General features: G+C 37.7%; 1 protein-coding gene across 1 annotated transcript in view; it reads left to right on the top strand.

Moving 5' to 3' along the window:
- Window positions 1–3,499: 3,499 nt before the first annotated feature.
- GRXCR1 (glutaredoxin and cysteine rich domain containing 1) overlaps window positions 3,500–25,209 on the top strand; it is a gene marked incomplete at its 5' end in the record, with an annotated part of 36,345 nt that continues 14,635 nt past the window's right edge. Inside the window, one exon of the mRNA XM_083861596.1 lies at window positions 3,500–3,946. Coding sequence (XP_083717722.1) covers window positions 3,500–3,946 — 447 coding nt within the window. The remainder of the gene's footprint in view (window positions 3,947–25,209) is intronic.

Genomic DNA, 25,209 nt, shown 5'->3' on the forward strand with positions numbered 1-25,209 from the left:
CATACATAAAACTGATAAAACCAAAAACACACCACTACAGAGAAGCATCATCTTAGTTCCTTGTGAAATGAAAACAAAGTCACATAAAAAGCAATTGGTTGAAATAGCTTATTTACAGTCTTTAAGTGTTTGCTTTTTTTTTTTATAGAGTACTTCTCTGTTCAGGTGAGATCTCTCTAGAGACACTTCATTTCCTGTGTGCTTTGGCTGTATGGTTGCTGGAACCCCTGGCCTTGAATTAATCAGTGGTAGAACATTAGAACCAAACGAAGCAGAAATAAAATCTAACAACAGCCAAATGATTCGGGAAGAATAATAATCATGGAAAAGAACTATCTCACTGCTGCAAAACCCCACCACATTAATAGTTTTTAATAGATACTCCTCATTAAATGAGATGGGCCTTTGAATGGAGAGTGTGTAGGAAAGTTAAAAAAGATAAACAGAAATATAACAGTTGGCAGAGTGCAGCATCAAACTGCACAAATGGAGTTAGCTGGAGCATTTAATACAGTTTTAGTCTACAGGAGGAACAGAGGTGCTTAGCCAAGTTTTATCCTTTCTGCTGTTGTTGAGAACATGAACCCAGGCAGATGGTACAAATATGTATATCTCAAGTTTTTGAGCTCTTAGGTGTCTTATATCACTAATACAACCTGTTTAGAGTTTGTAATCTGTTTACTACTTGATATGTGTGCTTAGCCCCAAAATCACATATTTGTTCACAGAAGGTCCACAGCTGGAACACCAGGATGAAATCTTATGCATGTAAATGCTTCTGTCAAGAGGCACACTCCACTTTGCTTAATTTCTTTTTTTTTTTTTTTTTTTTTTTTTTTTTTTTTTTTTTTTTTTCAGAGAAAACTGTGGATACAGTTTCTTTGTCATAACCAGACATAAAAATATTTTCCAGTGAATAATGAAATTGCCATTCTTGGAATTACCAACCAACGAGCTGATTTCCTACTAACAGAGAACAAGATGCAATGTTTAGAGTGTTTTTAAAATGTGGTATTGATTAATTATGCATTTTTTTAATGCTACATTAACTTTTTTAGTCACTCAGGTAGCATCAAATTATTTGCACTCCAGACAATACAAGCTTCCTCATTGCCTGCAACAGCAGTAAAATAGTTTCTGTTAAAGGATATATAGTACCAAATGGAGAAGGTAAAAATATTACAAAATTTTTGTGCAAAATATTTCTTTTATAGAAACTCAGATTTTTAAATGTGTGGCAATTAATTGAAAAGCAGTTGGGTTGTATTATTTAAACAAAAATGAATATGAACAAAGTTAATTACTGAAGGTTTCCAAGTCACTCAGATAATCATGGAAATACTATGGCATAGTTAACTTTGTCATAGGTAGCAGGCTAAGTAATTTCTCCAGGTAACTTGCAGCCCTGTTTGGATAATTCCATAAAAGATACTTTGAAATATCCATTCTTGTAGAGTATATTCTTTGTTCTGAGTCACATTTTAGTAATAATAAACTATATTTCTTGTCAAAACTCTTGTGGGCAAGTGACTATGACACAATCAGTGTGATTCAGCATCCTCCTCCTCAAATGAATTTCACAAAGATTCTTATAACTGTATTCAATATTAGTAGAGACTTTGATACTAGATGTTTCTCTTTTTTGAAAGATAAGTAACAATGAATTTTAACTCTTGTAACTTATTATTTTTACCTATTTTTCTACATTAATTTTAGTAGTTAATAATACAGTGAATCATCTTATTTGGAAAGAAGTGTGGCAAACACTAATGTTATGAAATGCCACTAATCATTATGTTTCCATTCTGTGGATGGGAAATAAGTAATTTTAGATTTCAGCCTTGAAAATGGTGATTTTATTTGGGCTGAAGAACAATATTTTTAAGCCTCTTGTTCAAAATAAAGTCAAAATAACTCCCACATAATTGCTGAAAGATTTGAACCTACATTTCCAAAATCTTGACCAGAATATCTCAGATGCTTGAAGCTCTGCAGTTGCTTGTGAGTCCAGGCATTACCATTCTGGGCTGGCTGAGCATCTCGGGACTCATTTCATGCCTTCAGGTTGGGGAGTCACAGGCTTCCGGAAGCAATTCAGTATTCATGAGTCTAGAGAGAAAATGAAGCTGTAAAGAGTGTCTAGAGAATGTTTGTCAGGAAAGTGAGAAGGGGATTGACTTCTTAATGCTGCATTTTTCTTTAAGTGAAGAAAACAAAAATAGCACTGTAAGTAGGAATCATCATGCAAAGTCAGAAGCAGCTTGGGGGTTTAAGGTGCTACTATATGATATTGAGTAGACTTAGCCAGACACCTCGAGTGTGGGTTGGTTATTTTTACATCTAAGCTGAGTGCTGAACACTGTGGCAACTACTTGTGATTTGCTAGGATAGGGCAATGTGATTCCCTGTGGATGAATCCATGTTACCCTACTTCTTATTGCTGATCCTTGGTACCTCAATTAATGAGCTTTCTCCTACTCCTGGTTCAGATTCCCTTGCCCATTCCCTAACAAAACAGAACATATGCTGTGGTTGCTGTGTGGTACTAGCTACAGCTCAGTTTTATTTAATAACATTGTGTTACTCTGTGCAACAAATTCTGACTAATTGTTTCTGCACTGCTCTGCAAGTCCGTGAAAAGGTCAGCATTGAAAACCATCAAGTAGGAGCTCCCTGCCAAATCTCCATAAGGTTGTGTACAAAGCAAACTTTGGTGAATGAGGTTTGACTGGGGGGGAAGTTAAGTGTTATGAAGAAAGAAATGTGCTCATCATTGTTCATCATGTGCTCATCATCAAGTGTTCAATTTTTAAATTTTTCCCCCAGATGCAATAAATATAAACAGTTTTCACTTTGTAGATCTTGTGAAAAACTCTTCCTCTTTACCTTTTTTAGCAAATCAAATTGCTTTCATATAAACTTGTGTAATTGCTACTTTTTGGTTTATTACACAATCACAGACTATTATGAGTTGAAAGGGACCTATAAAGGTCATCAAAGTCCAACTCCTGGCCCAGTGCAGGACACTCCAAAGGCCACACCTTGTGCCTCAGAGTGTTGTCCAAATGCTTCTTGAAATCTCCCCTTTCCCTTCCCTTCCCTTCCCTTCCCTTCCCTTCCCTTCCCTTCCCTTCCCTTCCCTTCCCTTCCCTTCCCTTCCCTTCCCTTCCCTTCCCTTCCCTTCCCTTCCCCTTCCCCTTCCCCTTCCCCTTCCCCTTCCCCTTTCTCTTCCCTTCCCTTATTTTAATCAATGAATATAATTTCTCCCTTCCTTGCTTTCTTCCTTAGTGCTAAAAAGTACACAATGTCTTTTTAATATTTAATTGATGGGATCACTTTACAGGTTTTAGTTTAAAGGTAACCATAGCACAAATGCATCCATTATTAACTGCAGAACGGCAGTGGCTTCTTGGGAGCCCTCCTTAGTTTAATATGAGAACTCCTGTCAGCAGAAAACAGCGCCGATATTGTTGTTAAGTGTGACAAACTGGCAAAGGCAATGGGCACCACGCTGGAACAATGCAAACTGCTGATATCAGTGGAAGAGGCAATGTTTAAAGGCGAGGGGAAGGCGGACAGCGAGAGGCTGCTGAGGAAGGTTCGGTTCCGCGTGGCGTCCTCGCACAGCGGGCGGGTGCTGAAGGAGGTGTACGCCGACGGCGAGGCCACCGACTCGCTGGACTCCGAGTGCGCCAGCAGCTCAGAGACTGACCACACCAGCCGGCTGAGCGAGGTGGACGGGCAGCACAACGGACACGTAGGGTCGGAGGGGGATGAAAATGATAATGACCAGGATGACTTGCTCATTTTAGTCAGAGCCACTAAAGAGAAGGGGTTTGGTACAAAGCGAGTCAACATCCTCAGCAAAAATGGCACAGTTAGGGGAGTCAAGCATAAAGTCAGCGCTGGTCAAGCCCTTTTTGACAATTTGGCAAAGGTATTTCAGGTAGGTGATACAGATCTGCTGGCTGTAAGCTGTCTCTCTGTCCCTTTAACTCCACACATTATTGTTTCCTTTTTTCCAACTGTTCACATTTAGGATTTCTCCATATTCTGTCTCACTTGCATTGCTATCCACTTGCACAAGAGGGGCTCATTGGTTCTTCTAGTATAAAACAGCTCCACACTCCATATTGACTGTGAACTTTGCTTTTCAAAATTGACCTAATGTTTGCTCAGTAGAAATATGTATGTTGTGCTTCCCCTGTCTGGATTAGGAAAGAAATATAACACAGGATTTAACTGGGGCTTTGCACAGGTCTCCTGTACAGGGATGTGTCATGTTTCCACTCCTATTATATTAATTCTAATGAGTTTACAATGTTATCTACTGTCCCCTACATGTAAATATGTATACTTGCAAATTCCATTCTGTTTAATCTGCAAAGTAGATCAAACTAGGTGCAGGGTGGCAGCAATGATGGTTTTCCCACATGAAAATTTCAGGGGAATGAAATCTTAGCCGGAGGTCTCTTTTATTTATGTCTGTTTTCTACCTATTTTGTAGAAGGAGCAGAATATCTGTGTTTGAAACAGTATATGCCACACTAATGCCTTAGTCAGAGAAACACAGGCCTTCAGAAAAATCAAGATAAAAGTTCTAAAATATTTATCTCATATATATAATTTATCTGTATATGCTATTCAAGCCTTTCAATCATTAATATTCACACAGATAGCAACAAGTGTGCAACCAGACTCTTTCTGAAGTTCTTAGAATCCAGAATTATGCTTTTCAGTTAAATTATCCTGTGATGGTTTCAGGGCATTATATTAAAACTTTTATGCAGTTTTAAATCATGGGGAATTTGATATTAATAATTACTTCTTTTGCATTTTGAAATTACTTTCAAATGAGGTAATTTCATATTAAAGTAATAAGCGCCAATAGATTAATGTTCTCTTGCTTCTGGATATGAATTTATCCTCCATGTGGTACCTAAATTAACAGTCTTTTTGTCAATATGAATGTTCCTCTAGAAGTTGAAGTTTCAGAGAATAATTTCCTGTTCATTTTTGTTCTTTACATCACATCACATAGCACCCAAGTAGTTTGCTTTCTTTCAAGCTGCTCATGGAAGAGTTTGCTCTTAATTCCTTATTCTGATAAAATTTGTAACAAACTCACTTTTTAAAACTAGATTTGAATTAGTAAGTATCAACCGAGGCATGGTTGGATTCTTCTCCAAATCCACTGTTCTGTGCTATTTCACCATGCAGAGTACCCGATTTCACCCCACTAGCCTCATTCCCTTCTCAAAGCTGTCTTCTACTACATCAGTAACCCTAAGCTAAGACATTCTATTGAGCTAAATAAACAGACCCCATTTGAAGACATATGCACCTTAATTAGCGTCCCTGCCTTATTGCTTTTTCTATCCCCAGTTTTAGGCTGAAATTTCTTCAGAAAAGGCCCATGGACTGAAATCAATGTACTTTGATTGCACAGCTTCTCGTGTTCCTAGCAGAGTTAATGGTAGGACCTGTGCTATTTCCATGAGATGCTTTGCCAGAAGAAAGTATTTTCTTGAAAGGAGGCATATGCATTTTATAACTTCAGAAAATTACACATGTCCAAGTCTACCACGGAATTCCTTAATTAAAACCTGTAAAATAATGACTGGTTTAAAAGGTGGTAAGGTTTTTTTTTTTTAATTGACAATATTTTACTGTGGAAGAAAGGGGAAAAATTAAATTATCAGATAAAAACAAACCAAACAATTTTTCGTACAGCATGTAATTACAATGAAGAACTCTCCACTACAGGCATTGCCAAGTCCAAAAGAAAAGGCAAGTTTTCAAAGTGGATGAGGAAAATATATGTGGAACTGAGAAGCTTCTTCCTAGGCAGATCTAGATTAATGATTTCCAAAAAACCTGTATATTCTTACATTAAGCACCTACTGGATCAAAGATATATATTCAACAATACAGAGAATACAATTATTTGAGGTTTCTACACAAATACCCATTTTCCCAGAGACGAAGTTCTAAGCCTAGTGAAAAAGAATGATGGTTTGCATATCTTTTATGTCATACTCTGGGCCAATTTTGTATGCCATGTTAAGTACATGGTAAGTACAGAGGAGAGAAAAATCCTTAGGTTAGCTTTGAGATGGATTTGAAACTGCTCAATCTTAATGAGAAATATGATTGAAATCCATCCAACTACAAATAAAATAATAGCTTTCAATATGAGATTAGAGGATGGTTTCTAGATTTCTGTAAGCATGTTCCAGACAATTAATTGAGCTGCAATACCAGTTAAAGAACAACCAGAGTTTTTCTTTCAAAGATTTAGTAAGATAGAAAGATGTGTTTGTTGGCAGGTACAATGCAAAATCTCTCGATCTGGGCATTTTTCTGTTACCCCCTTGATTATGTGAGGTCATCTCCAGTTACATGTTTCTCTTAGATAAGCAGCAGCAAATGTGTAGCAAGTTAAGAGGAGAGTTCCCCTCGCTGAGGAGAGTCCATCTCTGCCCCTTCGATGATTCAGCAGCACGAAATCCTATGAGATGAATTCATGGTATATTTCTCAGTGTTAATGTCAAGTCAGTATTTTTAATCTAAGAGTATGCACACGAACTCTTGACAATCCTGTATTCTAAGCACTGATAAATTCTTGTATGCAAATGCTTCTGATTAGTATTTACTATATCATTTTCTAACTAAAATGTGCATGTAAGAAGCTAAATACTGAGTGTGTGTGAGTGTCCTGTGACCCTGAAACCAGGGCATGTTTTTTTTTCTGCAATATCAGCATTCTGATTCTTCAGATTATATTTGCAAACTCTAATATACTATTTCCCCAAATCCTTAGAGGCTCCCTGTGATAGAGGAGAGATCTTTTAAAACAAATCACTTTGCTCAGATATTCTAGGGATAAGCAGGGATTCATTAACTGGGCTTCATTATGTTGTGCAGTCAAGACCTTTGATTTTGTCTCTTCAAATACCTGTGCTAAATGCACTTGTGTATTTTAATGTTCTGTGGAAATATTGGGATTTGTAAAATTTTTTTCACACTTTCTTACTACAGACTTTTTACAGAATTGGTTCAGACACTTTCTTCCCACAGCAAGCTTATCTGAAAAAAAATCACACTTTCTGGAGCTTTTTTCAATTTGAAGAGAGTGATGTAATGCAGGAAGTATTTCTAGATGAAAAGGTCTTTTTGGTTGTTGCTATATGATATAAGCTTGGTCTGAGAATGTATATCTAGTGGATGTGTGTCCCCTGCAACATCTTCCCACAGTCACGTACTCAGTGCTTCCCTCACCCCTTCAGTCTGTGACCTCTCGCTTCCACTGTTCCCTGGGAAGCTGAGTCCTTCACATTACTCTGTCCGAGGACTGTCTGTCCCCAGATGAGAGCTGCTCCAGCCCTGTGACAGTGAAAGGTCTCCCTTTAGGTCATCTCTGCATATCAATTCATCCCCTGCTGAAGCTGCTGCCAGGAGAGTGGGAGCAGCTGTGGCAGCTGGGGCCAATGCAGCCATGGGGATGGAATGTGGGACAGAGCAGGACACATCCAGGGTTTGCCTCAGCTTCAAGGCAGAATAATCTGGGGGAAGAAAGGTGGGAAGAGACCAGCTCTATTGATGCTTCAGGACAGCATGGTTTCCATGACAACCCCTGCAGCCTTTTTCTCCTTGGGGTGGATGCCACGAAGAGACTGTTGACATAGCAACCACATCCTGGCAGGGTGAAGGAGTGGTAGGTGGGGTGGTGATGGGTGTTGATGTAACAACCACTCTGGCTGGGGAAGGTGGGAGGGAGGTCACTGGTGATCATCTGTGGAGGGCAGGGACAGTCACATGTGTCACCCAGTCTCCACCAGCACCTAACCTGAGCCTGGGGATAGCATCCCACAGTGCTGGAAATACAGGTGTCAGACAGCTGGGAATGGTTTATTTGTGAGAAACACACACTACTGAAAATCCTGAAAAGCAGGAGGGAGCTAGAGCTGGAGCTCTCAGTCTCCCTGTTCATGCACATCCTTGCTATAATTTTTCTCCTGCTGAGACTGAAGCTGATGGTGTTGGCAGCTCTGAAGCTGGGGACATGACTTGCCAATTGTGTCAAAAGCATAAGCTCCTTCTCTGCATATCTGAAGTGACTGTGGTTTTATTTCAGTATACTACCAGAAATTTTGTATTCTAATATTACAATACTATTTAAATGCCAATGCATATGAATATTTCCTGTAAATTTCTGTAAAAAGTAGTAGAGAAACAGTTATTTTTTCCTTGAAATAGATATAATTCTCTTCACAACCAATTTTTATGACTAAGCCATTCCTATGGCTGTGGCCGAGTCACATAGAGCAAAAATCCTTGGGTTGTCTAATATATTACTGGGTAGTACAATGATTATTTTATGCCAAACTGGGTTTCTATCCCAGTGTGCAATGTAATAGAGCTCAGCCAAAGGTTTTACACAGGTCTGTCCTCATTTTCCATGTTTCAGCATGGGTATTTTTCCTCCATTCTCATACTTGCACACTCCACTGGCTTTCCAGCCTCTTCTGAAAGGTCAGGTTCTGCTAAATTAGTCACAGAACTCATTCTCAGGTAGGGCTTGCTGACGTCTATTGCAAAAGGGAAGAGTGGGTTAGCAAACTTTAAGAGTGCCTTTGTGAGCATTGCATCAGAGAGGATACGGGTGAAGTGTCAGACATAACACATTCAGTCTTTACAGTATTTCCAAACACAGATTCTCAGGTGGGGCTCACATTTAAGGTTGTGAAGTACAAGTCATTATTCAGCCTGATGAAGAATGAGCTTATTAATGTTTAGAGAAAAAGGTGAGAAAGAATCATGTGGAAGTCTGTTAAGAGGAGAGCTTTTGGGGTGGTTAAGAGCACTTTCATCTTTCTTTACTCATAGGTGACCTAAAAAAGTCACAGCAGGACATGCAGAGCTTACAGACTGATAGGGCTAGCTAGTACCACAAACAAAACAAAGCGAAATACAGCAGCAAAACCCACCATCTTCCAAGGAAGTCAAAGGCTACAAAGTGATGTTAAGGAAACGCTCTTGTGTAGTAGTACAAGCAAAGGTTTTTTGGATGGGTGGCACACTGCATACCACTGCAGCCTCTGGAGCATATATAACTACAATCTCCAAAAGTCTGGGGAGATGAGAAAGAGAGATCTGCATTTTCACTGGAAAAGTCTTAACAAGACTTGAAGACTTGATAAAGAGAAGTCTCTTTCTTGCTGATCAGCTGATGATTAGTGCTGACACTCCAGAAATCGTTGGACTATTTGAATTCAAAATCCTCTTCTAGGACTGGACAAAGATTGTAAAAACTCTCCTGAACTTTGCCTTCATATTCTCCTCCATACGCACATGACTCTGACTCCCAAATGGACTTAGCTTACAAATGAAAACAATGGACTGGATTGCTTGTATAGAGCATTTGATGTAGTAATGTCCCTTATATGGATAGAGATAAAAACCAGTGAGCTGCGGGTATCTGAATTACAAACTTCCAGTGTCTTTTCCTAGTGTTAGCAAATCTGGAAAACTAATTATTGAACAGTGTCGCACTGAAATCCACTGGAGAATGGAAAAATTGCAATGACATGGAGGATCAAGTGATTATCAAAAGCAGGTTTTGGCTTGTTACAAAAAATTCAGAGTTAGAAGGACAATGAGACCACCACTGGAATGTGATTCACCGCTGGAATGGGCATAGCATTACTACACCCTCAGAAGGTGCACCTTCTGTACCTTTAGAAAGGCTTTGATCTGTGACCACACTGCATGGGATACAGATGACACTGCTGATCATTTCACAGTTATTAGAAGTGGTTTCCGGAGTGGTTTCCAGACTTTCAGACACACTGAATTTAAAAATATGGTCAGGTCTGTAAGCTTTTAGCTGGAACCTGTGTTTGGTCAGTTCTTAGGATATTGGTTTTTTATTGTTCACATGCAGTCACACAAGTCTATTACTAGAATATTCGGGACATTTTAGGATTTACTTATGTTGGACTTTAAGTACATATTCAACCTATACTTGATAGGATCAATAAATAGATTTTTAACTATCTAAACCTCTGAAAGTAATATACAAGTTTTGAGTTAAAAAAGACTTGGCTGTCTCATTTTCAAAATATACATATTTATCTTATATATATATAAGATATAAATATGAATTTACATTAATAATATATTTATATTTATTATAAATATATATTATATATTAGTATTTATATTTATAAATAAAAAAGCTGCTGTGTTACAAATTGTGTCTGCAGGAGGCAGTGGTGGGAGGTGTACTTTGAAACAGACAGTCACAAGATAGTGAGAATAAGTTACTGGAGCAGGAGTAGAACACAGGCTTGCTGATTCTCAACTTGCCATATCAAATACTACTGTGTTCTTCAGCATCATGCTTTACTTCAATTTCCTCCCTCCCTCTCTTCCTCCTCCCTTCCTCCCTTCCTTTTTCTCTTAAGCACTATAGTGATCACATTGTTCCAGCATGGAGGTATCATAGAAAAACTTGTAGCCTGTGACTTACTTGTTAAGGAAAAGAGGTAGAGAGGAGACTGAACCAGGTATTCAAGACATGAGAGATTGCAAATGATGATGCTCTGCTGCCTTGTTTCATCCTCTCTCTTTAAATTTAAAAATAGATTTGCTTTCTTTTTGAAAGGATGAATACAAATGCCTAATGGAAGAAAAGGCTTCCTGGTTGTACTAAGTGGGATTCCTGTCATATTTGCCTCAGGAAATTCTCTGAGCTGAAAATAGTCATAAAATGACACAGTATTAGTAGAAAATGCCATATATGCTTTTCAAACTCTTAATTATCTGTCTGGTAGATGACCTGGAATACCAGATGAGCCCTGGGTCTGATCCTATGTACTGCTCTGGGACCTTTACATAATGTCCCTTTGCAGGAGTGCTAAATAAGATGTTCAGCCCCTGCATTAGCATGGAAAATGCTTCATCTTACTTCAAACTAACTTGAAAAAAGGTCATGTTACACAAGCAGCCTATCAAAAATATTTTAGATGCTAGCACAGAATTTGTTTTTACTTATTCTTAAAGTAGATTTTTTTTCCTGAATTGGCCTCTTACAACAGAGATTAAAAAGATGAACTGATTAGTCTTAATCATTAATTAGTAGCAATAACTCTTGCCTTTTGCCATCTGTGAAACCCAACTTGGTAACTTAGTAGGAAAATAAAGAGAAAATGTGTTTTGAAGTATTTTTATAGCTAGCACTATCAAGAAAATTTGGGGCTATTCACTTTTCTTTGACATGGTACAACAGGCATCTGCTAGTTCATTGACCTGGAATCTTTGCATGCCTTCAACACAGTAAATACAAATGTTGTAGAACACATAAAGATCAAATAAATTACCTATGTGCTTAATTCCTAGCATTATACTTGGTCATTGACCCGTAATTTTGTGTACAAATAAATTACTCTGCAACCAAACATTTCAGGGTTCTCACTGCACTTGAATATCTTAGGTTAAGTATGTTTTTCTTAAAACTTTACAAACATGGACACAAATATTTGGCTACATTGGGCCAACTTGTCCCCTGAATGCACAGCTGTGCAATTGCAGAAATTTGGTAATAATGAAGATGAATTTATTAAATTCCTTTATTAACCTTTAAAAAAATTCTAATAAGTGGATTAAAATCCCATTATTTAGTTTATAGATCTCAAAATTGTTTCAGTTCTGAACTAGGATTTGCAGGTACACTAAGCTAGAAAATATAAATGTATATGTGCCACAGGTATTGTGTTGCTAGACTGCTCCAGTCTGTCAACAGCTTGCTATGATATTTGTCTACTAGGGTTGGCAGTTTATTACATACTGCACCAAAAAAAGGTACATGATTAACAGCTTGATAGAAAGAAATGACCAAAAAGACAAATTTTTTTCTTGAGTAGAACTTTAGCCTGTAACTACAATGTTTGGTGGCATCATAATTTTGTAGCTGAAATATAATAAAACAATCTTTAGAATGGAATTTGCAACCAGAAGGAAAAAGGTATGGCTTTCATGCATGAAAACCTTTCTAATTGCTGCAACATCCACTGCAAGGTAATACAAAACATGAAAATCAAACCTCAATGAATTTTTCCAAAGCTTGTAAGAGGAATAATAGATAGGATAGCATCCCCAGCCTGTTGATTTTGAAAAGAAGCTGTAAAGTTATAGCTCCACATCCAAACAGGCAATCCTGTGGTTTTGCTTGATGCAGAGGTTATATTGTGGAGAAACTGTCACAGCACGACTCTTTATAGCCTCCATCATGGAAAGCAACAGAAACAGTCACGGATGAGCAGCTGGAGTCACTGAGGCAGAGGCTCATTTCACGCATGGCAAGAAAAAAGACAGAAAAACCATTATTCATTGCTAGTATGAATTGTGGAAAGCATTTTAACAACCTTAGTACCATTTTGCTTTGGAACTTTATCTAGAGACATCATCCATCAATGTCAGACAAGCATGTCTTCTATGCTGCAGTAAAACCACCCACAGACTAATTCTTTCTCCATTTCTCAAAAAGAAATATAAAAAGCCTTACTGTCCAATATTTGCACACGTTTATAACACCATGCCATGTTATGAGCTGCATTGACAAATCAGCCAACCCAGGTACAAAGGCAAAGAATAGTTTCTTTGGGGAATTCACTCTTGTTTCAAATACTAATTTTGCTAATTATCTAGCAAGTTTTAAAACTACTAGGAATTGTAAAGAGTCATACATTGTTATTTAAGAAAAACTTGTTTCTCCTTGAAAATTCTGTAAGACAGAAGGAACTCAGTCTCTGGAGAACTTACAGCTTTTTAAAGAAGATGCAAGGAGAGCAATCTGTGAGGATGAGACTTCATAACCTGAAGCTGTAATTGGACAATTGATCCCATATGGAAATGGACCAAAACTTATAAAAGTGTGAGAACATGTGACTGGTCATCCATCTTGTGCTCATCTTGGGTGTACCCTCCGCCAGGCTCTTGTACTGCCCAAGGCCTTAAAAGCCTTTTCGTAAATATCTACTTTATTCCTTTAAGTCTGTCTAGCCTATGTTCCAGGTCAGCCTCTCTAGGCATCAGCTTGGTGGATAATATTCTTTTGAATTCTCATGTGGAAGATCGTGGAGTGGAAGGACACTTTTACTGGCCAATATTTACAGCTGAATGCAGATAATTAATACTATAGGGGGTTTTTTTTAGCTGCTCCTGACTGGGAGCGGTCTTGAGTCATGTCACCTTCAGTCAGGTGGTTTCACTATCAGCCATTCCAGCAACTCTCTTTCAGAGACACAATAGATAAGGGCAAGAGGTTTCAAAAAAAGGAGAGTGGTCTAGTGAAATTTCTAACCTGTTCTTTATGCTGTCTCAACTCTCATTTTGGAAGAAATTCAGCTGGCAGAAATGCAATCAAGTATGGAATTTCAGCATGTTTGAAGACATGATATGAAATTCGAATAAATGTTTTTATTGATTTTTCCTGCTACACAGTATTAAATGATATCTATGCAAAGAAGCCATTGAAATGTTATTCCAAAAGAAAAGCAGACAGATGATTTAATAATTCTTAATTTGTAGTCTTATTCCTTGAACAGAACACATTTAACTCTATGATATAGATAGATTCTCACATGATATAGATTCTCACCCCACTGCAAGAACATCATTATATGAAAAGTATGATAGTATGAACATTTTATTTAAAAAATACACATCTCTGGACAAAATCCTGAATCAGACTAGAACGTAAAGCTGCTTACACTGGCCTTGGTAAAACATTAATCCAGCTGCAGATGTGATATATACAGAATAACTAACTTGGTAGCTCTTCTGGCCAGCAGGTTTAGGAGCTGGTATAAAGCATACAACCTGCTATATTCCGATTTTCAGACATTATACATATATGGTTAAAACCCAAGAAAAAACAAAATCTTAAACCTTAGAGTCCTTCCAGCAATGAAGTCTATAATTCTGCTTCATGAAGTTGTCTTGTATTTTGCTCACAAAGAACTGGTGGATGAGTCATCTGTCCCCTTTCATACATCAAGGCCACCAGCCACAGTATAGGGTATTCTAGGGCACAGCTGGTTTATGTATGCTGTCTAGGAGTTGTATCTGCATAAAAATCTGAAGCTCTCTGCATTTTTTGAAAATCTATTGCTTAAAAATGAAATGAAGCACTTTGAGTGCACAGTGTACATGGATCTTTAATTTTAAAAAATGGATATTGAGGATATAAGTAATAATTAACTACTCGGGGTTTGAAGATGAAGGTACCAAATTTCTAGGTATTATTAAGTAATGAGGTAGCTGAGAGCATAGTTACAATTAGGTTAAGTAGTATAGCAGGGAAACAGGGCTCTTAATCCCTCAGTGCTAATGCAGGACAAAGTAGTGATATAACTACAAGATACTCCTTTGCATCACTTCCACGTGTTGAGTGAGAGGGGCTCTCTAAAAGATAAGGATTGAATCAGAACTTTGGTGCACTAATCACACCATAACTTTGATCTCTGCCTCATTCAAAGACCTGTGCAGAATTCACTACTGGTTGCAGAGTGCTTTGTGACCCCAGGTGAGATAATGCTCCGTGTCTACCTGACAAAAGGTTCTCCTTTTCCTTAACTTTAGTGTAGTGCAAATGACAACTCCAACCTTTACAGAATAGGCTGTTTTTATCTCCACCCACATGAGTAACATTTTCAGCTAGACTTCAAGTTGTATAAAGAGTCAGGAAAGAAAAAGTACTTTATATGTCAAGTGTTTGGAACTGAAAACTGAGGGAGAGTGGAGGTTTCCCTGATTTGCTCACCATTCCCTGGGAGTTTCAGGGTTTTAGTGTATCTCATTTCAGCTTCCATTTGTAGGAATACAGTAAAAGATAAAATAAAGTTTGGCAGAAAGCTCATTATCTGCTGAGCATGGAAACTCCATGATGTATCCCAAATCAAAATAAGAATTTGTTTAACCCTTTCCTCTCATTTTATTGCATAGGAAGGTAAATTGTGAAGAATGATAGAAATTTTTAAATTTTCTCTGCTGTTGATTGCAGTTAAGAATGACACTGACACTTTATTTCATTTAGGCTATTACCTTCTTTAGTGTTTTTTTTTTTTTTTTTTTTTTTTTTTTTTTTTTTTTTTTTTTTTTTAATGAACAGTTCTGTTAGATATGACAGACTGGCTCTAGGCTGTAATTAATCCATGAAAATCTAAAAAATGTTTCAATGAAAATGCAATATATTTTTGACTGAGCTAAGGGTGACTGATTAGGGCTTTCCTGAATACCAGTTTTTAATTGCTGATCCTCTTTAGCACTAGGAAAATCACCAGTTGCAACACTGCTGCAAATATAAACAAGCAGTGGACTATTGTCTTGTTTCCAATGATATTCTGGTATATGAATATCAACCACACAATATTACCACACAAAGCATAGCTGACAAAGAAGGAAGAGCCATGTAATATCATGAGCAGGATCTCACCAGCTAACTGTTTTATTCTCCAGTCAGAAATATGATGAATGGCATTTGTAAGAAGCTCAACAGACGAGAATACAGTTTTCATAGACCTCTAATGCCTGTTAATTAACCAAACTAACTGACATTTGGGAACTATAAAGGGGATCACTGCATGCATTAGTTGCACCTGGCAATGTTGAAATGTAAAAGGAGTCAGAGATTCCTGTATGTATGTGTTACTATTATGCCATTATTAGCATTTATCAGTCTCCACAGCAGTCAAAGGACACCAAGGGGATATTTTAGAAATAATGAGTAAGGAATTGGTGAAAGAGAGGAGTATTCTTTTTTCTAAACTTCATCTGCCTGCCAGAAAACACTATACAGAGTATTCCAAAGCTGCTGCCAAGTTAAAAATAAATGGGCCAGAGCAGACATTGTAATTTTCGCGACAGCCATTTGCTGCTGATCACACAAGTCTGTTTCTCTGCAGTATGAAATGTTCTGTGGAGTGAAGCAGCAGTGCTTACAGATAGATGGGGTCAGGGTTCACAAACCAGAGCCATGCTGTTTGCTAACCTTTCCACATGATCTGAGATATCAAACACTTTCATCTTTATCTTTCTATCCTCAGCAAGTCCTGTTCTAGTAAATTTCTGACTAAAGCCATCCTTACTTACAGACTTACAGAATATTCTCAAAGAGGACATGAGGGTCCCCAATGATTGTCCCCAAATAGACAACATAGGTTTAAATACCTAAAGAGTGTGATAAATAACAAGCAAAATGGAAAAATGCTCCTGACAAGAGAATATAGCGTTTGAGCTCCACAACTGGTGTTTCAGGCAAAAGTATTTTGTGTCTTTTTTTAACAATTCAGGTTGTCATAATGGGAAATGGTATGTAAGCAAACAGCAGAATTACCAAAGTCTGACTATGTAGTAGGATTAAGCATTCCCTCCCAAGAGTAGTAAACATATTTGAAAAATCTTACTCATATTATTAGAGAGAAATCCCCAAAGTAACTTAAAATGTCAACTGGAAACGGAAAATAACTATGCCACAAAAATAACTAGTAATTCATTCAAATATTTCATACATTTATATTTCATCCAAAAATAAGCAAGTCTAGAGGTGTTCAAAAGTTCTTTTTGGTCAAGTGACCAAACGTAAGTACTAAACCAAAAACTTTCAAGTGCATCTACATGCTCCCTCCTTTTATTTCCAACCCCTCTTGTTTTGAGTAGAACCAAAAAACAGAAAGGCCCAGAAGAAAACAAAAACAAAAACAAAAAACAAAAACAAAAAAATTGAACAGTGTTCTTTAAACTTGAGTAAAAGTTCCATTTTATCAAAGTTCAATTTTCATTTCACTCAGCCTATTTATTCCTGTTGCTAGTGATAAAAGATAGAAGTGAAATAAGCTCTGATCAGCTGATGAATAATAATTATTTTCCTACTCCTACATATGACTATTATCACCAAGTGGTAACTCATAACTGTTAAGCAGTAGGAAATTAAATTATGTAATCTACTACAAATCTTCTAAGGATGGAGACTTGTTCTCAGATTTCTGGGGATTGTAGTTTTTTAGAATTGTGTAATTAATACTAACATTCTTCTCATGACCCATCTGGGATCCATTGTTTTAGTTCTCTGGTCTTCCACACTATATACAGGCACAGCTTCGAGCAGGCAGATGCTATGCAGCTCAAGCCATACATTTTTAATTTACTGATAGCAGTATTTCCTTAGGTGACATGCTGTAGACTTTTTTCCCCTCTTTTACATTAATTAATTTCTGTTTGCAAGGTGCACTGAAATAACAGTGACCTTCCAGTTTGCCTGTTCTCTATGTGTTGTCTGTTAGTAAACACAGAAAAAGTATAGGAATGATAACTGAGAACAATTTTTACTTTCATATTTAGTTTGAATTCTCAATTTCCAGCCATTTAAAAATGCTTGTATCTTATTCATGTCTGAGGCAAATTGCATAAACTGCTATGCTGCTGTTCTGTGAGCAAAGTCTTCAGTAAACTGTCTCCAGATAAACAGCTGAAAATAGTCAAAGTAGAAAATCAACTCTTTCCTTGTCCTTTGTCATTGATGTAAAAAAGTCATAAACCTTCCCTGGGATAACTTAAAAGCTGTGTCCCCTTAGTTTCACATAGATCAGACATGTTACTGTAGCCAAAATGAGTTTAATATGAAATGAAAATTCAAGCCAAAATTTAGTCCTAAGTTAACATATCTCCAAATGCTCACAGGATTCATGCAACAACATAACATTTGTGTAGACATCACAACTGTTTGCAGTCCTGTCACAACATCAGCCATATCTGCCAGAAATAATATTCCTCTTGCAGAAGAAGGAACTTTCAGTTTGACCACTGATATGCAATGCTTCATAGCGGGGTTCTTTGGACTGTGTGTGAATCTCATTCCAAATTATTTACACATAATCAAGTACTTCATGACTTCTGAAATTTCGTATCTGATGATTTTTAAAGGAATTCAACTTATATCAAGAGGTATAAGAGATGAGATATAAAATGATGATGAATAGATATTGGGATTTAATGGGTAAAACACTGTAGGTTATTAGTGGTGGAAGCAAAGATCCTCTGGTCTGGTCTGGTCTGGTCTGGTCTCCTCTCCTCTTGTCTTCATTTTTCTGTAAACATATTTGAAAAGAAAAAGCTAACCAAGATCCAGAACTAGTGGAAACCAAGGTCATGGCCAATGATGCTGGGTTGTAGATACTGAGTTAAAGTAATTAGTGTTCAGAAAATCTCAAGTGGTAATTACACAAGGTCTGTGACTGTGAATGCAGGGGATTGGCTGGAGGGAAATAAAATACTGATATTGTAGAGGGAATTCAGGAGGTAAATGTTTGTGTAGAAAACTGAGTTTGCCTGTCTAGTATCTGAGAAAGCTGTCTAGTATCTGGATTCATAGAGATTTCTTGGAGGGAAATGGAAAACCTGTGATGCCGGTTTTGGAAATGTTTTGTAGCCTGAGAAACTGGTGTGGCTCTGGAGAGACTGAAATAATTTTAAATGCTCTGTATTTTCATTGTTGAGATGATTAGGTAAATGTGCTCACTTGGATTCAGAGAATTCCTCAACGAAACCACCAGAGAGAGAAGCAATACTTTGAATTCAACACCTTTCAGACATAAACTGCAACCAACAGAAAGTGCCAGAAGGGCAGAGTTCCTTTGAAATGATGGCACTGTACATGCTCTATAGCAGTGCATGGTGATGATCTTCATACAAAGGGACAAGCTATTTGTGACATTTCCCGTGAGTATGGTTGGCCAAAGCCAGGAAACATCGTGTTCACCACAAACACCCCTAGCTCCATCTGGAGACATCTATCTGCTTAGTGGTGTGAGACCCCTGCTGAGCTTCTGTCCCATTTTGATAGATTCATTACATGCTCAGCCCTACTGAAACATAACAAGGAGGTGCCATCTTCTTCTGAGCTGGCACCATGGGAATCAGCTCCCAGCCACTCCCACAGCCCACCTCCAGCACAGGCTTGTAATTTTGATTTATGTAAATCTCATGAAAAGGTAAGGGCCTCATTAAACCAGTTCCTTAATAGTTGCTAGAATCCTCAAATGTGGTAGTGAAGCACTCTGTCGTGAGAGAACAAAGTCAAAAGTGAGAGAGAGCAGAAAAAAGGCTGGCAGTGTTAGAGGAAATAAAATCACTCCTGGAGGCCTGGCAAAATTGGGTGTTCATTTTAAAACTTATTTTAAAATTAATGACTTTGACGTGGAAGAGAGATGAGGAGCAATCAAGCTTTCTGGGGGAAAGGGAAGCTTACTCTGCAATATGATCATATCTTTGAAGTAAAGAAAGAAAAAGGGATAAGGGAAACATGAGCTTTCAATTACAACTTGAATTCAGAAATTTTGGCAAAGACAGATGAATGAGAGTAGTAGGAGGTTTTTAATTGCTGTACTTCAACCACACTTGTTGGTGACCAACACTGAGTTTAATCCTTTTGTTCATTCTTTTGATTACAGCTTAAAAATACCTATATTTTAACTGCATCTTGTGGTGAATTTTCTTTGCAACTTTTTTTAGCTAAAAGAACAAACTGTAGTATAATTTTCACCAGAAATTCAGTTCTGGCCACAAAGTAATTTGAAGTTTTACCAAATTTGTGCAGTTTTTATAATTTAATTTTTGTGAATTTTGCTCTTCATCTGTACCTAACTTGCACAATGTAGTCATAAAATTTAATAAGCACTTCCAATCAGCATTTTTTTAATGCAAAGACCCAAGAAGCAAAGGAGAGAGCTAACATATCCTGTAACATTGTAAAGCAATTGTGCAGAATTATGGGTTTCAATTTCCTGATTCAATGATTACATCAAACAAAGAAAAAACGTCTATATTGCCACTCAGATTATTCAGCTGAAAGCCATTTATCAAACAGCAGATAATCAAACATCAGAAACAATAGCTTATAAATCTCCTACTAGCACTGCACCTGTGGAAAACAAATGTTTCCCTGGTCGGATGCCAGGTTTACAGCATACTACAATCAGCCTTGCAGTACAGAGTAGACACAGAGGGAAAATATGGCATAACTCAATGCCAAAGAAAGTTCATTTCTAGGACAGGTGCTGATGGGAGTTTGCACCATGTGGAATCACAGAATCATAGAATGGTTTGCATTGGGAGTGACCTTAAAGATTGTCTAGTTCCAACCCCCTTACTGTGGGCAGGGATGCCCCTTGCTAGACAAGGTTGCTCAGAGTCCTATCTAACCCTGCCCTGACCCTTCTGTGGAGGGAGTATTCACAGCTTCTCTGGGCAATATAATTTTCTGTATAAATTAAAGTAGATATTAAGCATGTTCCTAATAAATATCATGTAAAACAGCCATGAAAAGCAAAAATCTACTTATCAGAAATAGCAGCATTCTCCCACTGAAAAACTGAGCTTGTTTTGCTGGAAAGAAAAAGTTTTGTGGTCTAGTGTTGTTTGTTATCTCAAAGGAGCCATTTTGAAAATACTGTAAGTAAAGTAATCCCAGCACCTTTTCTCTTGTATAGCAAATCTTGTTACTCTTAAATGAAGTGATGAGGGAAGAAGAGGATAATATAAGAACAGGCTGTTTGATGAACAGCATCAGAGCTATCATTAACTTTATTCTCTCCCAATGAGTTTGTTTCAGAGATGACAAAACACAGTTACTAAACTAACAGATGAAAAAACAAGGCTGGAATGTGCCGTGGGCCTGTCACTGGAGGCCAAGAAACACGCAAGCTCTCAGCAAAAATGAAGATCAATGTCAGAAAAAGCAAGTGTACTTCCCATTGGTCTGAGCCCATTTTGCTCACCTGACAAAAAACCAGTGTATTTGGTAAAATGCATAAACTAACTTCTGTGGAACTTTATCCAGGTGAATAGTCACTAATGTGTACTCAAGGAATTGTGCTCCAAGAGATAGAAACTAATTTTATGAAGTATACCTCCAGTCAACCTTCTTAATGACAAATGCATTTCCTTTGCCTAGTGTATTCTAGTAAATGCTTATGTTTCATTCATTTTACTTAGTGAATGCCTTGTGAATGACAGAGCATTTTCCCTGTCACATTTACTTTTACAAGGCTGAATCTTGGTTACCAATTAGAACTGGTTAAATGCCTCAAAATGTATGTGTATTATTAACCAAACAAATAGATATAAAATAATCACCCTAGAGTAATTCTTTCCATGGCTTACAACGGTTGATAAACTCAAAGGAATCAAAGCAATGGGACAACACCTGATTCCTGATTTGAACTGCTACTTAATCCAGGAAATATTTGTCTACAGAGACATATTTTGTAGGACAGATCATAATGAGGCTGAAAGGTTATATATGAGGTCTCAATTGTCTATTTTGGTGTGAGATTCCATAGCACACTTTGAAAATTAAGGGGACTGTTATCATATGCCTTGCTGAAACTTGTCTGTGATATTTTCTGACTGGTGCCTTAATATTGCAGTGGGAGGTTCCTGCTGTAAATGGCAAAGATTTGAACCTGTCTGTCCTGAGAAAATTATTGCATATTATTTTTGTGTGGTGATTGTGACGGTTGATGAAAATTTTCTGAAATAATTTTCTCTGATTAATACTGTTAAGAAAATTGTACTATACTAAATTCTGCGTTGGACGTTTTGTGGTGTGAAAGAAGTCATAAAGATGTAGTGATAGGACTAGGGGGACTAACTCATAACAGAAAGAGGGTAGGTCTAGATTAGATATTAGGAAGAAATCCTATATTAGTAAGAAATACTTCCTTTGGAGGTGGTTAATAGAGAAAAGTTGCCCCATCCCTGGAATGTTCAAGACCAAGCTGAATGAGGCTTTGAGGGACCTGGTTTAGTGGAAGGTGTACCTGTCCATACCATGCCCCCCCGGTAGTCTTTGAGGTCTACTTCCAACCTAAACCATTTTATGATTCTATGATTTTCTTTGGTAGTGGAAATTTCAAGATTATTGGCAGCCCAACATTTTACAGACAAAAAGATCACCAATGGGACCATGTGGCTGGTTCTAATATATTAATATTTGTTTTGTGCTCCGTAGTATTGTGCTTTACTTGATGACTTTAAAAGGCTAATGTGAGGGGAAGAGGACACTGGCAAATTGAATCACACATCTCTGCAACAATTAAGAGGACTGAGAGAACAGCTCAGCTATTACCTCTCTTAGCCTATTCCCCACATAGGAGGCTCTACCTGAAGGGGTTTCATTTGGATGCCACAGGACGATCCAGGTTCATCTTGTCTGGCTCCTGCTGAATACAAAAATGGTTCAAAGAACTGCAAATTTTGAAAGGAAGTTGTTGGACTCTCCCTGTTTTGGCTTCTAGCGTCTCACGTAAACTGCTGAGAACAAAACTATTTTCAGTTGCTCCTGCCTCTTCCCCTTCAATCTTTGTAAGGAATATCCTTGCAGAACAAAGAAATGCTTCTCCTTTCTTACCAACCAGAGGAACCAGATTTCCAAGGGTCTTCCCAGAGACAGTCTCTTTTTTTTATTTGTGAAGAATTTCTTGGAGATGTCTGATTGATAAATATGAGGTGAGATAGAAATAAGGACTGAGCAAACAAAAGAGAAACAAGCATTATATTAAAGTATTTCTTCCCAGAAGAAGTGCAGATTATGTTAGAGTAAATCAGAGATTTACTTCTGATTTTCAAATGTTTCTTTTTATCCTATCATATGCTGAATGGCTTAAATACATTAATAAGAAAATACTGATAGAACTTTCAGCACTTGATAAACAAAATCCAATTAGACATGGACAGATAGCGATCTTCTTTTAATTAATGTGAACATATTTTTCATTTATTTGAAATAAATTTTGCCCTGGCTGACTTCCCAGCATTGCTGTGCCCTGTTGAATAGGAGTGGCTCTTACCCCAGAGTGAGAGCCAGACTTGTATTGCACAGTTTGACTCTAGAGGCTACAGAGGCACAGGCAACATGGTCTGGCAGAGATCGTGAGCCCTGGGGAGATAACCTGCTCTCTTATCAGATCTCAGGTCACCTGTGAGCAGGTTCTAACCTGCTCGTGTGAGTGTATGCTGCACGAGCAGCAATAAGGACACTGGCAGGTGAGCTCAGCTGCAGTCTTTGTACCTTCTGTGCCTGCCAATAGCTGAAGCATTACAAAGAGCAGGGAGAGGCCAGGTCACACCCTGTACTCCTTTGCTGGGGTATTGTAAGTTTTATTTCTGCTCTGAAATGAAAACACTTTGACATGCCTTGAACAGCAGTCTGTGCAGAATATATGTGGAAAAGCCTGCAGTGTCAGAAAAAGAGACATATTATATTGCATTATTTGAGGAACAGAAGGGGTAACAACACACATACACATAGTGTCAGAGGATGAAAAGACTTCCTTTTGGTTTTTCATATTTTAGTATACTGCAAAGTGATTTTAGGATAAAAGAAACAGTATAAATATCATGTGCAGTATACTTTTGTTATTTTCCTCTCACATCCCCAACAACAATGTACAGTCTGAAAAGTACAAATGAATTACAAATATATATAAATATGCTATACCAATATCTGAGTATAATTGCATTCTGTGCCTATTTTACACTACAGTTGAACAATTTTGAGGATGCAAACCTTCAGGAGGTAAAACTGCTATTTTACAATCAGCCTTGTATGTCATGTTTGTAGATGAGAGAGACAAGAGTAGCCCAGGAGTTTCTTCTAACTTCAAAGAATTCAGGTTGTTGCTGGACCATAGCTCTTCTCTATAACTGTGCCCAGCTCCTCAGAGTTATCTAGCCCTATGAAATGCAAACAGAAACAAAAGACATCTCTTTTGAGACATCTCATGTCCCATGTTACGACAGGCAGAGGAGCCTGGGCTCCTACACGGCTTTTGGAAACTGATGTGTTCCTAGGGCTGCTGTTGGTGGGTGAGATGACTTACAGCACACAGCCCAACAAAAGCCACAGTATTTGTGCTATTTTAAAAGCTGAGAAAAACAGTGACCTGACCACTTTTTTTGGAGAAAGCAAAGTTAGTATCTGTTTGGGAATGTCCCAGACTCTCTAGCTACCTTGTTTAGGAGTGCAGCTCTTCATGGCCTCACTTGTAAATTGGTATCAGTGGAGCCTCCCAGCTTGCTGACAGTCATGAGAAAAGCTACTGGTGATATCATTCCACTGCCCTAAGGGGTCAAATATGACAAGTCCTACAGTTTATAGTCCGTTTAACTGCCAAAACTGCATAAGAAAAAGTACTGTGTTATTTTAAGAGGTCAGTACATGCTTTAACTTCAGTGTTTGAGTGCCGTGTTGCAGAAATCAGACTTCATCCTACTGAGCTTTTCTAATATGCACGGTTTCCTGAATTTAATAAAGTTCTGAATTTTACTGAATATTGATGTAGTGCTGGGTCCTTGAAGGCAATGCAAACAGTACTGCAGTCTTATTGTAATAAAGTACTTGAGAGACTGTGGATTCAAATTTACATGCACACTATGCTTTGCTGTGTGAGAGCCCAAGAAGGGTTGGACTGCAAACAGTGAAGTGGAAGGGAATGTGATTTCATATGAAGAACACACACCATAACTGGGGACTGTTTGCAACAGCTTCAGTGTGTGTAAAAAGATCTTCCCCTTGCCAAAGAAAAACATTTTACTTTGGTAGATGAAGTCTGTGTTTTGGAGGAGATCTTCTGACCAGCAAAGCAAATCTTCTTGAAAAATGCCATCAAAACTTTAATTTGAACCAGGCAACCAACAAACAGAATGGACTGGTTCACAACACCATCATTGTTCTGCGTGGTTATGATGGCAAACATTGTGGGTTTTGCTTGAACATACACCTTCAACCTTCACCAATCTCATCCAAATGTTGCATGTTTTCATATAAACCCTGACTTGATGAAAAGTATGTTTTTCATGAAATGCTATGCATTTTTGAAAACATGTATGTCCTCATTGAGTATCATGTAGAAAGAAAGAAACATTTTGGTCATAGCTTTTGACTTTCAAATTATCTCTCAGAAAGTATTCACTACTTTTAGTAAATGTTTTAGAAGTCTTTTAAAATGTGAAAGCTAGTAAAAGCTTTTAAATATTGCAGAAATTAAATGCTTAAATTTTGGCACATTTTTTCTGCAGAACTTCTTCAACAAGAAACTCATTGCTATTTTCTTCCCTTCATTTTCTGAGTGTAAAATAAAAACAGAA

This window comes from Zosterops lateralis (genome assembly GCF_965231275.1).
Source record: "Zosterops lateralis genome assembly, chromosome: 5".
In the NCBI taxonomy this organism is placed as follows: Eukaryota; Metazoa; Chordata; class Aves; order Passeriformes; family Zosteropidae; genus Zosterops; species Zosterops lateralis.